This window comes from Petaurus breviceps, unplaced genomic scaffold, assembly GCF_028583685.1.
Source record: "Petaurus breviceps papuanus isolate PSGF00001 unplaced genomic scaffold, PetGlider_PUasm1.0 79, whole genome shotgun sequence".
Taxonomy (NCBI): domain Eukaryota; kingdom Metazoa; phylum Chordata; class Mammalia; order Diprotodontia; family Petauridae; genus Petaurus; species Petaurus breviceps.
The window spans coordinates 31,771,830-31,788,780 of NW_027186523.1; the positions used below are offsets into that span (position 1 = coordinate 31,771,830).

General features: G+C 37.2%; 2 protein-coding genes across 3 annotated transcripts in view; one reads left to right on the plus strand and one right to left on the minus strand.

Annotated features, from left to right (window-relative positions):
• Nucleotides 1-16,951, minus strand: part of LOC138175894 (coiled-coil domain-containing protein 146-like) — a 245,301-nt gene that overhangs the window by 212,238 nt on the left and 16,112 nt on the right. The gene's annotated exons all lie outside the window — the stretch shown is intronic.
• LOC138175893 (protein FAM185A-like) overlaps nucleotides 1-16,951 on the plus strand; it is a 65,491-nt gene that overhangs the window by 33,367 nt on the left and 15,173 nt on the right. For both annotated transcript variants that reach the window (XM_069106543.1, XM_069106544.1), the window contains 2 exons: nucleotides 11,729-11,824; nucleotides 15,292-15,426. In XM_069106543.1, the coding sequence (XP_068962644.1) occupies nucleotides 11,729-11,824; nucleotides 15,292-15,426 (231 nt within the window). The remainder of the gene's footprint in view (nucleotides 1-11,728; nucleotides 11,825-15,291; nucleotides 15,427-16,951) is intronic.

Sequence of the window (16,951 nt, forward strand, 5' to 3'; positions counted from 1 at the left end):
TTCCATAAAACTTTAGTATTGGAAGGAAGTTCAGGAAGTCTTGTAGCCTATCCCCTAAAACAGGGCTGGGGAACCTCTGGCCTAATCTGATTCCATTGCCATCTATAATATTCCTGATGACCACCTAGTCCCTGTTTGAATTCTTCAGTGATGGGAAGTCCCCATTTCATGAACCATCCCATTGTATTTTTGGACAACTCTAACAACTGACCTCTTTAGATAAAACTAAATTTGCAGGAACTTATAAATAGGAAATAAAGCTGTGAAGTACTATTCTAAGAACATGCAAATATGAAAGAATAGGTTGTGGTTTGCTTTTACGTTATAGGAAATACCTGTTTGGAAACTCAGAAATTGAAGAATTTTAATATTTTATGAAGATATATCACAATAAGACAGACAAATTATTTATTCATTTAGAGTTACTAGCTTCTATGATGGTCTTTTATAATTAAGCTCAAAGCACAGAGTAGATGGTAGTTTTTTTTCTTTTGCTTTTTAGAGGGCAATTGGGGTCAAGTGACTTGCCCAAGGTCACACGGCTAGTTTTTGTGTTAAATGTCTGAGGCTGGATTTGAACTCAGGTCCTCCTGACTCCAGGGCCGGTGCTCTATTCACCGCGCTACCTAGTCGCCCCCATAGATGGTAGTTTTACTGTTAGAGTATGGTTAGTAACAAATGTGCATAATTCAACAGTTCCTCATAATGATTTCAAGTGAATAAGAGATAAATTTTGAAATTTTTGAGGGGAGCCAAACATATACAGTGATTAAAGATTTTCCACTTTGGTTTAGTTCAAGTGGATGACCTTTTTAAAAAAAAAAATCCCACTATGTTGAAAGTCATAATTTCAGTCAGGGTTGAAGACTTTTTTTAACATTGATTATATTATTTCCAAATGATTACATTTCAGTAATTAAAAATCATTATCATTATCAGCTTTATCAGGCTAGTACCACTTTGTCCTAACTCTCCTTTTCTGTTTCCCTAATTATTTGCATGACCTAGAACAAAGTGACCATTAAGAAACTATCTCCCCATATCATATTTTCTTTTAGGCATAGAAGATCCTTATATATTGAACTTTATCCATATTGGCAGTTATTATTAGAAAATTTAATTTGTTTTTCATGTAGAGATTTGTTGTCAAGGTACCCGTTAATAGCATGGACGGTATTGGCAATGTCCAAAAAGAGACGGTTTGAGAATTTATTTTTCTTTTTTGTACAAAGTTTTCAGTGGTTTTTCAATGGATTATTGTCCTTAAAAGACTGTTTTTATAATAAAGTCAGATAAACCATTTTATTAGCAAATTATTTTATAACATTGTATTCATATCTGCAATCTAGGACCCCATTAAAATTTTTTTGTTTTAAAATAAAAACCTGAAAATCTGTGACGTAAAATTGTATGTACTTTTCCTTATGTTGAAAACATAATTTATGGTTTCTGTTACTGTTAGGAATGTTCTAGTCTGAGGCCATGCTGAGGGTCTCAGCATACCCAGGAAACAGATGCTTCCTGTAACTGACCCTGGGGAATCCTGCCCTTGACCTAAAGATTTCTCTTTGCTATAATCTGAACCCCTATTTATTTTCATTTCCTAGCTTAAAGTCTCTAGACTTTCTTGGTGACTCTGACTCTAGTTAAAGTATCTGCCCTCCCCCAGTCCCGAAGTACACGCCCCTCCTCACCGTCCTGGTGCCTAAACACCGTATTCACACCTTTCCCTCCTCTGCCAATATACTATAAAAGTTTGGCTTCTCTTTTTAACATGTCCTCCCATTGCTCCCCAGCCCCCACCCCCCTTGAAAGCGACTATATGCAATCAGAAAACTTACACAAAGGAGTTTTATGCAGTATTGATAAGGAATGCATGACCCTCTCCCTTTTGAAAATTCCTCGTCATTATTAAACTAGCCAATCCAGCCAGCTTAAAATTCTTGTGCAGACTTACCTTGACTTACCATGACTTTCTAAGACCTTTTAGCATCGCATTTGACAATAATAATATTTATGTAGTGCTAACAAGTGCCAGGCACTGTAATATGCACTTTACTATTATGATTTCATTTGATCTCACAGCAACCTTGTGAGGTAAGAGCTATTATTATCCCTGTTTTACAGATGAAGAAACTGAGGCAAGCAGGTTAAGTGATTTACCCAATGTCACACATCCAGTAAATGTGAGGCTTTATTTGAACTCAGGTCTTCCTTACTCCAGACCATGTGTGCTCTGTGCACTATGGCACCACCTACCGGTACCCCCATTTCTCCCTATACTTTACTGATGACATTCAGTCACTTCACTCCTCAGTATCTTTGGAGGCTTCTCACCCCTCTTCCAGTTACATTCTAGGGCTTTCTCAGCCCCTGGCTGAGTCAGTCCTTTCTCCTGTGTTGCCAGACCCCAAATTTAGATTACTATGACCTTTCTTCTCCTTCAGTCCTATTCATGTGCTGCTGAACAGGGCTAAGGAAATGATGAACCATTCTGATTAGATCTAGTGCAAATTTATGCTACATATAACCTGTCCCAGTTACATGATCTGATTTCAACAGGGCTCTCCCTACAGCAAGATGATCTTTTCATTCTTCCAAGGATCTTGTCCCGTTATCTCCCCTGGCTGTTTACTAAAGCTCTGTCTTTTCCCCTTCTCATCTCATGACCCTGATGTTTGCCCACTGTCTCCTTGTTCACTCTCATCTTGGATGAAGATGTAGCCCTGCTTTTCAAGGCAAATCCCTCTCCATGCACCTTTCATCTCATCCCCTCCTGTCTCCTCCAGCAGACTGTCTCAGTCATCATCTCCCTCGTCTTCCATATCTTCCTAGCCTTCCCTGCTCGATTGCAAGCATGCTCACATTTCTATCATCCTTAAACGACCCCCAGTAGATCCTGAAATCCCTGCTCATTATTGTCCCATATCTCTCAAACCCTAAGCCTCTCAAACTCACTAAAAAGCCATGTATACTTAGTACCTCTACTTTCTGTCCTCTCAGTTGCTTCTTACCCTTTGCCATCTGCATTTTGACCTCATCATTCCACTCTTCTCTCTGAAGTTATGAATGATCTCTTAATTGCCAAAACTAATGGTCTTTTCTGAATCATCAGACATGTACTTTCGAAATATCATTTTAGCTGTTGTGTTGATGATGGGTTAGGTAGGGATCCGAATAAGAGCATGCAATCTAAAAAGTAGGCTATTGCAGTAGGCCAGGTGAGGAGTGATGAGAGCCTGAACCAGGAGTTGTGGCCATAGACGTCAAGAGAAGAGGGGTGGATTTGAGAGATGTTTTGGAGGTAAAATCGACAAGTCATGGCACTTGATTTCTTATGAGTATTAAGAAAGATAAGAGTCAAGGGCTACAAACTCCAAGGTTGCAAATCCAAGTGATTAGAAAGATTGGGTTTTTCCTTAACTAAAATAGGGAAAGTAGAAAGAGGCAGTTTTCAGGGAAAAGGTAATGACTTCCGTATTGTACATGTTGAATTGGAGGTACCCTTGGGACATCCAGGTAAAGATATCTCCCAAAGCAGTTGGTAATCTAGACCTATGGTTCCGGAGACAGATAAGGGTTAAACATATAGTTCAGAGAATTGTAGATTTTGAAGTGGGAATAAACTATTCAGAGATACTTTAGCCATCCTCTCCTCCCTCCACCCCCCGCCTCCATTTTACAAATGAGGAAACAGGCTTAGAGGATAGGTGATTTGACCAAAGCCAAACAGTTAGTGACAGCTGAGATTTGGTGCCAGGTCCTCTGACTCCAAAATCATAGTTGATTCTAATAATTTAGGATTTAGTCTTCATAAACATTATAATTGAGTTTATGTGATCTGATGAGATTACCGAATGAGTAGGTTAAAAAAGGAAGGACTTAGGGATCAGGATAGAACCTTTGTAGATACCCACAGTTAGTGAGATGGATCTGGAGGCTGACTCGGCAATGGAGAAGGAAAAAGTAAGGCCAGATCAGTGGAAAGACTATCAAGTAAGAACACTGTCACAAAAACTAGCAGGAGAAAGTTGTTCAGGAAGCCAGAATTCAGCAGTCAAATTCTGCAAAAATGAGGGAAAAGAGAATGGGGCTGAAAAAAGGACATCCTGTTTGGCATTTAGAAAATAATAGAGAATCTGGCCTCAGACACTTAACTTAATAATAGAGAATCTGGTCACAGCCAGTGTGACCCTGGGCAAGTCACTTATCCCCAGTTGCCTCCAAAAATTTTTTTTAAAAGAGATAACAGATTATTAGAATTACTAGGTTAGAAATTATTAAGTTATTAGAACTGGTTAACTCTATGGTCAGAGCTGCACAAGAAAGAAAGAAGCCAGAGAAGGGGTGATAAGAGTAGTAGAGCAGGGAGGGGGGCCTGAAGGTCAGGAGGTCAGGGTGAAGAAGAACAGACCTTAGAGAAGTGTGGTAATAAAAGACCTGGAGAAGGATATTTAGTAAATTACGATGAGAGAAGAATTCCTCAATTCTAGACCCATGGAAATGAGAAACTTCCTGAATGGTGGTGAGATTAAGAGTAACAATCTCTGGTTAATTCATGTGTTAATTTAGTTATACTGAAGAGCAGCACAGCACATTGGAGGAAAGGTCAGTGCTTCTGGAGTTAGTTCAGATTCCACCTCTGATACTTAACTATTGTGTGTCCTTGAGCAAGTTATTTAATGTCTCTGGGCCTCATTTTTCTGCAAAAGGGTTGGACAGAACAGGCCCTTCCATCTTAAAGCTCTGTGAGCCTGTAACTGTTGTATAATTGGTTCTTTTGGAATTAACTCACTATCTCAGCAGATGAGGGAGACTGATGGGTCCTAATGAGCATGTTAACCAAAAATTTGATCATGTATCAGATTTTTTATTATGAATTGATTCTTATCTAAATCCATTTTAAGCCACGACCAACTGGTGACATCAGATAATGTTGTAAAATTCTAAATAAGCAAACATTTGTTTGTATTTGGAATCATAAAGCCAGTAACAATTTCTGGAACATCTGGATTTCAAACCCTTTTATCACACTCTTTATTTTTAAGTTGCCTGTTTTCATTATCAAATATACAGTCCTGATGAATGATCAGGTTATACGATACATTTTATTTTGTTTCATTTCACTTCTCCATTATCTTTATCTTCCATCACCTCAATAAATAATAGATTTTGATTGGAGCCTTACATTTAGACTGAGTGCCTTTTTATGCCCCGGGCTTAGTATACTGCCAGGCACATAGTAGATGCTTAATAAATTACTGTTGACTGACTGGGGGAAAAAAGAGTTTTAATAGTGTAAGCTGGCAGTTCAAAAACAAAATATTCATCCCAAAGTGCAGGGACCAAGATTATGAGTATGTGGCATAGAAGGTAGAAAGGAATAGAATAAAATCCTGCAGCAAAACCCAGTCAGCTAGAAGTAGGATATGACACAAGAGATGTTACCCAGGAAAGAGAGGGGAGTGGGACATGTTCCCGTAAGAGAGGAGCGGGAATTTGGTAAATTAATCCAGCTCAAGGAACCTGGTCAGCAAGTTGGAATCCAGGCAGTGACATCTGAGTGGAACTGAGAAGCCAGGAGTGAGTTCAGAGAAAAGCAGTCCATGTCCTGATTGAAATTTTCAGCTTAACAGATTGCAGAAGGGAGCAGATACTTGGCACATTTTTTTTTTCATTTCATCAGCTTCTGTGATTTGAACTCTTTGTCACTATAAGTAAATCAAACTTGTATTAAAGGGTAAGTAGCAGAAACTGTTTTTTTCAAATGTGAAGTCAGTGTTCAGTGCTTGAGCAACCATTGTAATTAAATGGGAAATCTGTTTTAATAATGATTGAGATCATAGGTCAATTTAGTGAATTTAACATGTGACCTTGAAGTTTGACAAGGAAAGAAAACTGGAAATTGGGAAATCAGTGTACTAATACTGAAACCAGCATGTCTCTTGTACCTTTCATGTGAAGAGAAGGGGATATTGATGGAAATATGGATGGTTAAATAAGCTAACTCAGACAATGACCAAGTGAGGCTTGGGCTGGGACCTATTGTTGTCCAATCAGTGAGAGCCAGAGTGAGCTGAAGGCATTGCTATACCAGAGGCTCCCTGGGTGCAGGGTCCTGAGCTGTCTCCATCAGAGGCTGAGGGGAGATGGTAATAGTTTGACTTGCCTAGCAGATCACTGAAAACCAATGCTTCTCAAAAGGCCAGTGTGCCAACCCAGCTAAATCAGGGAGACCTCCTGAGGGACTGGTTTCCAGCTGGTGAGGATGGCTGACTCCTTCACAGAATTTACTTGTGATTAGCGACTCATAATCTTGATGCTTGGCTTCAAGCCCATGGGGTAATTGAGGTTTCCAAGAATCATAATTAATGTTAAAATTTAGGAGCAATCAGATTACAAAGAACAGGCAAGGTTTATAGGAACCTAAATGAAATAACCAAATAAGAAGTATTTCCTGACAGTGAGGGTTATAAAACTTTGGAATGAGCTTCCAAGGAAAAGGAAAGATATAGAACAGTTTCCTCTGGAGAGCTCTAAAAATAATATGAGATGATTTGGGTGTGGTCCTTTATGGTATCAGGGAAATGGCCTAAATGACTTTGCTACATTCTTGTCAAGGCTGCAATGACTGTGAATGAGTGAATAGCATTAGGTTATATCTTCCTAACCCATACAGAATCGGTTTAGCATCTGTAGTCACTAACCTTTCATGTAATTGCAGCTGGTTCTAACATCTGTATACAATCTCCCCTTACCTCCCACCCTAATTTCCCTTTGATCTCTATAATGTACTTTCCAGTACAGCTATCTTCTCGGGGTTTGAAATAACCATATTATGGCCAGATTCAATTTAACACTTATTTAATGAGTATCTTCTCCATGTAAGGCATTGTGCCTTACTATACTGTACTAAGAATGGATTCAGAGGTGACTAAGACATAGGTCTCCCTTTGTAAAAAGTTTATAATCTAGTAAATTAGCTGTAAAGTTAGTCAATAGGCAACAAGCACTTAAATGCTTACTCTGTGCTAGGCACTGTGCTAGTCAATGGACATACAAAGAAAAACAACTCTTTTTAATGAGAGAGACGTGTAAATACCATATTTCACCACATAATCGATGCTACTGCATGATTGCCAAACACTGTTGAGTTTTTTTTAGTTCAAAAATTGGTTTATAACCTTTTGTTGCATAATCTTTGCATGATATAATTCTGTTCATCACACTGCTTAAAAGGTAAATAGAACAGCATTGTATTCCCCAATGGCCTGTGGGTATGTGTTTGTCTCTTGCACATTGCAAGCAGAGAGCCTAGAATTCTCCGTGCACGTGCATTGTCAGTATTCAACTTTAACGTATATTCACGAGTATTCCTGGAAGCAGTGCTCCCTCTTAACGTAGCCCAAGATCATATTAGCTTTTTGGCCATTACAATTCAACAGATTTTTTTTTTTCTGAGCACTTGTTGTCTATCTATGACTCCCTCATTTTAAAATTAGGAAATTAATTGTTTATATTTTAATTAAAATTTTTTTAAATTTGTTTTTGCTCACAGTTTTGTGTCATCTGAAAACCTGATATACCTTTATTCAAGTCATTGATAAAAATGTTAAGTGTCACAGGGCCAAGCACAAGTCCCTGTAGGACTCCGCTCCTGCCATGTTGGCAATGAACTAATTATGAACAATGAATTAAATCTAACTATCCAACCAGTTCTGAATCTGATTATGTTACTGTATAATCCATACCTCTGAGATCATGAGAATAGCACAAGGAGTTTTATCAGAAATTTGTTCAAATATTGGTAAACTACATTCACACCATTCCATTTGTCTACTACTTGAGTAATTTTTTTAAAAAAAATCCTTTCAGAGGAAATGGAGTTAGCCTGCCGACGTGACCTGTTCTTGATGAGGCCATTTTGGCTTTTTGTCATCCCTACTTTGTTTTCTAGGTATTTGCCAACCATCTCTAGTAATATCTTCTAGATTATTCCTAAGAACTGAAGTAAATCTCACTGGCCTATGGTTTACACTCTGTTCTCTGTCCTTTTTCTGACTTTTTTCCAATCTCATACCTTTCCTTTTTTCCATGATATTTCAATCACTGACAGTGGCTCAACAATCACATCTGCTAGTTATTTCAGGATCCAGTGATATAATTTATATGGGCTAGGTGACTTGAATTCATCAAAAGGCAGCTATGTGCTTTTTTTTTTTTTACTGTTTCCTTACTTATATTGGATATCATCCACTCCCTGCTAGTCATCTGCACAGAGATGATAATTGAAACCATTGGAGCTAATGTGATCACCAGGTGAGATAGTATCCAGGATAAGAGAAGCTGCCCCAGTATGAGCGTTGGGGTACTCTTTGGTTAGTGGGTATGTCACTGATGAAGAACTAACAAAGGAGGCACTGAAAAGAATAGTTAAATAGGAGAACGATGAGAGAAGTGTTGTCAGCATCCAGAAGAGGGAGTGACCAGGAGGAGGGCATGGTCAGCTATTTTAAATGCTGCAGAGAGAGCAAGAAGCAGGAAAACTGAGAAAAGTACACGCGATTGGGCAATATAACTGTGGGGAGAAGAGTTGAGAGAAATTGGAATTCCATTTGCAACAGGTTTAGAAGAGAGTCAGTGGAAAGATAGTAGAAATACCTAGTGTTAGGTGTCTTACCATGTGTATTTCAGTGGAATACCATTTTTTGATGGTAGGTTAATTCTGGAAGGTTAGAACACATGTACTGTCCTTAAATAGGAGTCAACACCAAAACAGTTCACATATAACATTTTATTTAGGATTGCCTCACCATGCTTAGTCCCCACGGAGAAGACGACAAGCAGACAGTTTTGACAGCTATGCCTCACTGATCTGTTTATATCCTGCCCTTGCTGCTGGGCTATGGTGGAAGGCAAGCTCTTTGCAGGGAACTGGTGGTTACCATTCATCCTTCCTTTTCAAAGAGGACCATTGACATCATGGGTATGATGACTTGTGCGTGAATTGGATTAAGTGAGGCAGAATCGCACAAAGTCATAGGGGCAGCAGTTAGAATATTGTTCTTACCACACCTTGTTACTCCGGGACAGTAACTTGCACACAGTATGCGTTTAATAGTGTTTGTTGAATTAAATTGAATTTGCAGCCCATTCTGCCTCTGGATCTTAGTCTTACTCCTTTATTTTTTCCCTCTGCTACTAACTAAGTTTATATTCCCAGTATTAGTTCATTGTTAGACTTCTAAGTCATCCCTGATACATGTAAGCTAAATTCATCTTTGTGGTTTCAGGTGGTTTTAGCTGGACACCAGTATATTTTCCCTATTCATAACTTAGTTGTATCTGTCTGACATACAAAGTTTTTGGCAATATTGTAATGACAAAAAGCTCTCTGTGGGATCCTGCTTGTTACAACCACTGTCTGGACAAAGGATTCCTGTTCACTTTGTCTTAATCACCTTCTAATGCATATTTCCTCCCTAGGCTGCTCTCGAGGCCCATGGAATTTTTCTGTTTTTGTGAGCCAGTATTTATGGTGAGACTATTTCTATACCAGAACAATTTCTGCTTTCTTAGCTACTTCAGTGCAACATCAGAAAATGAAAATTTTACTTTGATTCTTGAAAATTGTTGGAATCAGCTTTATGAAAGAAAATACATGAAAATTAAAGATTAGGTCTTGCTGGATGTTGTTGATTGTGTATTTTTTTCTGCAAAAGTAAATCATTTAGTTTCCTCTGACAGTCTCTGAGGGGCCATTATTATAGTGCAACTGTTCAGATGTTAAAATCTGGTGTTTGTTACTTATTTAAGGAAGAAAAAGAAATGAAAAGAGTTGCCCGGGAGACAGACATCTTGTTTTTCTGTTTCTTTCCTCAGAATAAATAAGAAATCACACTTCTTTAAGCTTGATGACTGGAATCATAAGCACATTTGACTGTTGACTTTTACGTTTTAACTGGCATGTCCTCTTCAGGAATATTAAAGAAGTTTTAAAAAACTAGTTGGTACCTCATGACATGTAGCATCATCTCCTGTCTCCAAAAGCTTAACTTCTCAAGATTAATTTTGACTCATGACACATAAGCAAGAAATAAGTTGATTCAAATAAAAGACATATTTTTCAGTCTACATTGACTGAATACAAAATATCCTGGTGACAAAATGCACATTTTCCAACTATGTAGGAAACAAGTTGCCTTCTTTGTTTTTCCTGGAGAGTCTAGTCTGTCCCTTTAGATTATTTGAGAAGATTTACAAATCTGCTGAATTTGTGAGTAATATTTATTGTATTTCTTCATATTTTTTCCCTTTACGTAGACTCCTCCTTCACATTTTGACGATATTGAGGAAAATGTTTCGTTCATGAACACCTTTCAGTCGAAACAACAGTTTCAGTCAGAAGAAGTTTTTCTTAAGTATAACATGCTTTGTCCTTGCTAGGGACAGCAAAGGCTTACATAAATGCAGTTGTTTCTTGCCATTCATTTTGGAGAAGGCAGCTAGTTAGTACAGATTCTTTTCTTGCTTCATATTTCTGTTCTACTTATGTGTCCCTTCAGCTGAGGCTCTAACGTTGTTGTATGTTGGATATGCTGCGGAGGGACTCAGAAGGCATACTAGGTTTTTGTAGTTGCTGATTTTCTTCCTGCACCAAAAATATGAAAACTCCTCAGTCCTGAATTCAAACAGTACCTTTAATTGCTTTTCAAATTCCTTACCTTTTTGGGGGGGCCCTATCTCCCCCTTCCACCACCAATACACAAAGCTTTTACTAAAGCAGTCTTACACTTTTCAGGAGCTATGAAATTATTGAAATGATCAAATACAAAATTATATGGTATTCATAACCTAGCCACCCTCTTCCCCAAACCTTTCCAGTCTTACATGGTATACCATCTCATGTACTCTTCAGTCCACTGGGCCTGCTTGCATTTCCTTCCACAAGACTGTGCATCTTGTGATTCTGCACGTTTTTACAAGGCTTCTCCTCTGCCCCTGAATCCTCTCCCTCCTGGCTTCTCTGACTTCCTTCAAGTCCTAGCTGCAATCCCACCTTCTATAAGAAGCCTTTCCCAATCTCCCTTCATTTCCTCTGTTGATTATTGCCTGTTTATCCCTGTATATGGCCTCTTTGTATGTAGTTGTTTACAGGTTATCTCTCCCATTAGATTGTGAGGGACTGTCTTCTGCCCTTCTTGGTGTGCTCAATGCTTACCACAGTTCCTGGCACATAGTCCTATGTGCTTTTCAAAATCTTTTAAGTATTTACTGACTGACTGACTGATTAGCTGCCTCAAAACTTAGTGGGACTACTATCCAAGTAAATATGGCCATTGGGTCATCTTAATGTATACTAGTTGTTTTGTTGGGGTTTTTTTTTGGGGGGGGAGGGCAGTTGGGGTTAAGTGACTTGCCCAAAGTCTAGTGTGTCAAGTGTCTGAGGCCGGATTTGAACTCAGGTCCTCCTGACTCCAGGGCCAGTGCTCTATTCACTGCGCCACCTAGCCACCCCAATGTAGACTTGTTTTCTAGGAATCTAGTAAAAGGAATTATTATTTTAAAAAAATTGTAAAAAAGTATAGATGTTAAAAGGTAAGTAAATAACGGTCAGTGTCATTTAGAATGAGCCTTATCCTTCACTTCAGATTTAAAATTTTTCTTATACTAACAAAAAATGACGTATCACTACTAAATCACTTTACCCCTGTAATCTTTTTTCCAGATTCATTAAATGGATACCTAAAAGCTTCAACTCATGAAGGTGCTGTAGATGTTTATGTCAGCCAGATGGGGAATGTGGACTTGAAATCCCAGAAAGGTTAGCAAATTGAAATATTTTCTTGTGACATAAAGTGTATAGAAACCTTTATATGACACTCAAAATCCAAATGACCTGTTCATACTAAAATAGCCATATATTTTATACAATTTAATGTTGGCAGGTACATACACACACCATTCTAGGTATCCTCAGGCATTTAGATTTGGGGACTATTTTAGAAGACCATTTACCATCATTTCTACTCTCCAGTCCTGGTTTGCCAATACAAATAAAAATATTTCAGATCTCTTGCCTCAGTAAATAATCATTATTATGGGATTAATTTTTTTTTTCATTTTAAACTTTCCTAGTGTATAACAGGCAGAACTTGGAAGGATAAAAAAAACAAAAACATGTTTTTTTAGAATTTAAACTAGGGACCAAATATTTTGGAAAATACTTTGCTTTACCTTATGATTCACAAAGTATATTATTGTCATGGGACCTTTTTGGTGATCTCCTGGTTGGTCTCTTGAAATAGCATTTATAGAACATTCCAAAATTTAATTTCTAGCAAAAATAATTCCATGTAAATATCCCATGTTCAAATCTCATCCAAAGTGTTATTGTTTTCATGAATTCAGTTGAGTTCTGGTCTTTTTTTTTTCATGATGGTACATGGTTTGGGTGGCACAATTGTTCTGCAAGAGTCCTATGGTTTGCCAAAGTAGCCCTTATCTAATCATCTAATAAAAGCAAGGCTTTAAGCCTTGGAATTACTTAATGTAGTAATAATAGAATAGAACAGAAGCTAATATAGACTTTGAGCTAGAATGCCATTTCTCTTTGCTTAACATTAGAATAAAAATAGCAGTAATGGTTCACATTTAAATAGTACATTGTGGTTTACAGTCCTCAAAGTAGTCTTATGGATTAGGTGATATAGGTTTTAGCATCTCTGTTTTCTAAGTGAGGGACTAAGCTATGAAGAGAGATAAGAACTCCAACCCAGATTTGCTACCTCTAACTACAAAGTTCTTTCACCACATAGACTCTCATTTTTAGTAGAAAGAGAAGAATGACCCAAACTCTTCTCACATTAGAATTGTTTTCCTCTTCTGTTAGAATGGAAGAGAGAAAAATAATTGTTGCTCCTCATGCCCTGGATCAGATTTCTGACAGGGCCCTTGATTTGATCATTATTTGGTTTTGTTCCAGTAACCTCCCTGTTTACATAACATAGTAGGATTGCAATTCTGCCTTTTCTCCTACTGTGATTGTTATTGGCAGAAGCACAAAGATAAATGAGATCAAAATTTTCAGTCTTCATTTCTGTTAACTAATTCCACATGGAAATGTTATCTGTGATGGGGATAGCAGAAAGCAGTATTGAACTTTGTCGTGTCATGATGACCAAGAATGTCTGAAATCCTTTCAAATCTGCCACTGTCTTAGCCAGTGTGCAGCACCAGTCACTTTAACCTCTTGTGCACCTTTTCAGAAAAAAAAGAGGTGAAGACTATTTGTTTGTACCCTCTTGTAAGAAGTCACAAGATGACATTTTGAATTCCCTTTTTGAATCCTTCAAAACTGAAGAGTTGGTATTAATATCTATGAATGATTATCAGGTGGGAGAAAATTTTAATGTGTTAAGGATATAACAAAAAGGGGCACTTCAAGCTTTAGGTTCTTGCTAAAGGAGAATGGCTGACTATTGACTAATGTTGGACCCTTTAAGATTCTGGCATATTTAGAGATGGAAGTCCTGTGTGTTTTGTTTTGCTGCCTGATTTTTCTTTTGGGGGAAAAAAATTCCAATGAAAAAAGTGTTTCCATTTTCTCTCCTACTAATTTTTTTCTGTTTTAAACCTAGGCCTGAATCTCCCTAGGTAGGAAGAACTTGCTGTGTTCAGTATTCACATTTAAGTTTTGACTATTATTTTTATCATAACTTTTTTGCAAATGGTATGGATTATCTGTTACTGTTTTTGCCAGCCTGCACATAAATGTTTCATTCATCTTCCCTTTCCCCAAGCTTTAAAGGACCCCAGCAGCATTACCTTCTAACCACAAAGGGTTCTGGGAAAAAAAAAAGAATGAAAGTAACTCTCTAAGTTTATTTCTGTGTTCAATTATTTTCAGTTGCAAGTCATTTGCAGACCTCACTCTCAGGGTGGGAATAAAGAATATTTTTAGTTTTCTCCTAACCAGATGTGGAATTACTTAAGTGTAACTAAGGCTGATATTAATCAGACTATATGGAAAATGTACAATTAAAACCTTTTTTTTTTAAATGAGTTCAAAACTTAATCTTCAAAACAAACTCTGTATGTCATCGTGACCATCTTGGCTCATGAAAGTGCGATCCATGATGATCTTATAAGAATATCTTATATATGTTGACTGCTGTATGATATATTGATAAGAAAGCTGCTAAAAAAGAATGAACTGATGAGTTTATGGTATAGCCAGTGTTAAAAGTGTTTTGAAAAGTCTTTCATAACCAATTAAAGAATTGTTCTAATTTCTTCCACCAGGAGTTTGAAAATATATATAGGGTTGTACAGAAAATAAGTTTTTATTCTTTGTCTAGGTACTTAAAAAACTGAATGAAGTTTGACCAAAAGAATAATAGTCTTTTACATAAAACTTTTCCAAGGTACCCTATTACATCATCAAATTTTTTTCTTTAGATTCTTTTAGATTGAAAAAAAATTCTTGCACAACAGGAAACTTTTCTCTTAGGCATATCATCTTGGAAACCATGTGGTAAAGTATGATACTGGAGCCACATGACCCAAATTCAAATCCCACCTATGATACTTTTCTGCCTATGTGACTGTGGGAAAGTCACTTCACCTGTCTGAGCCTCAGTTTCCTCATCTGTTAAATGAGAGGGTTGGATTGGAAAGCCTCTAAGGTCCCTTTTAACTCTAGGTATAGAATCCTATGACCTAAAAGTCAGTCCCAGAATTTCAAATGTGTATATACAATCAGTATGATGGTATAACTTTATTTTGGCTATATTTGGAATAAATCCTTTAAAGCCATGAATCCTGTAGTATTCTGGGTTCATGGAGCCAGCCTCAGGGTTATGCAGGCTACAGAATTTTCCCCCAACAGATGATTCATAAAACACAATTGACCTCAGTGTGGAAATAATAGCAATCCTTGACTGCAAGCTGCAGATGAAGTAAATTGCTGACTATGCATCTTCTGGGACTGTGAGCTGGCTAGTGCTGTTTGCTGAAGAAATGGTAGCTCAGAATGACCTCATGACTCATTTGCCTGAAGTGAATGTGGATACCATGTGCTCACAGAATTGCCTTGATCATTCTCTATCCAGCTGGGGCCAAGGAAAAGAGATTACCGTGGAAATGTGTAGGGGAAAGGTATAAAGGAAAAATGCTATAGAAGTAGAAACACTCCCTTGTTAAATTAACAAGGTAGAGAAAAGGCTGGGGTCTGGGCATTCTATTTTTCAGTTGTTTGCATGGATAACCTAGTCTTTTAATTCATTCCAGGGTCTATTACAATCAAAGTCCCATCCTCTCTCAAAGCTCATTTGCAGTTGTCAGGGAGCAAAGTTGATGTGAATCCAGAAATCACTTTACGAGAAATGACGCAAGTTCCAAAAGACAATGGTATAACAATCAGTGGTAAGAAAGTTACATTTTTGCCTTCTATTGATTTGTCATTGTCCATGCTAAAATATGAATATTATACATTTGATTACAATTTCATGGCTTTTCATTTCCTCCTACGTGACATCCTGGTTTCCAGTGCTTCCTCCTTCTAATGCTATATGTAATGTGATCCAGGTATTTTATTTTGGGTATTACTAAACTGCCCATAGATAGCTTATTATGCAATCAAGATTTTCCTTTGATTACATTGACAAAATGAGTTTCTGGTCCCAGAAATGATCCAAAAAAAGCAGTTAAGTATACATGCTAAAGCTCAAGACTCAAAAGTGGTCTATAGAATCAGAATGATTTATTTGTTGTACCATCGTATCAGTGCTGCTGTATGTTGTATCCAGAAGATTTGGTTGCAGAATTTGGTTGGTAATATTTTCTTTTAACCCCTGCCAGGACATCACTGGCATAAACAGTGAAATAAAGAGAAACGCATGCAGAGAAACACTTCTTACTCATGAGATAACAAATAGAAATATAAAGATATTTTGTAAAGATGATCAAATTTAGGTTTTAACTATGCTTATTATACATCAAAAGACATGGAAAAATATTTCATATATTTATTTTGGGTGAGCAAGAAACTTTGGACTTGTGATTTTTTTCAATGTAGAAAATCCCTCCACTCATGTATATTGATAATTTATCTGTTACTTTTATTCTTAGAGAAGTACCTCACTCATGATCACCACCAGTATATGTCATAGGCAGGATCTGAACCTAAGCCTTGCTGATTCAAAGTTGGGCCTTCTATCCAGTACTATATTGCCTCTGTATAATAATATAGTTCTAACTAAAAATATAATTACTAGTTAAAGTAAGCTCTATATCAGTTTAGGTTCAACCAAAGTCTCATTAAGCAGATTCTCTTGGTTTGGTAGGAACATTTAGGATCCAACAGAAAATACTTATAATCTGTATATTGGGTTTGAAAAAGAAGAGACTGTAAAGCTGATATATTTACCTCTTATAACAAATATGCATGATTTTCCCAAAGTAATTTCTATGTTGACCATGTCTAAAAAATATGTTTCAATATGAACCCTGAATTCATTCCTCTGTCGGGACGTATGTATGTAGCTTGTTTCCTCATGAGTCCTCTGGAATTGTGGTTCATCATTTGTCATTTTAGTCATCAGCGTTCTTAAAGTCTTTCAAAGTTTTTTTTTGTCTTTACAGATGTTATTATTGCATAAATTGTTCTCTTGGTTCTGCTTAGCTCACTCTTATCATTTCGTAAAAATCTCAGGTTTCTTTGAAACAGTCATTTCTTAACAGCACAATGATATTCCATTTCATTCATATAATACAATTTGTTCAATCATTCCCCGATTGATGGGTGCCCCCTTAGTTTCTAATTTTTTAGTGTGACAAAAAGAGCTGTTATAAATATTTTTGTACATTTGAGTCCTTTTCCTTTTTCTCTGATCTTTTGTATAATCCTGGTACTGATAGTGGCTCTTGATTTTAGATGGATATTACTTAT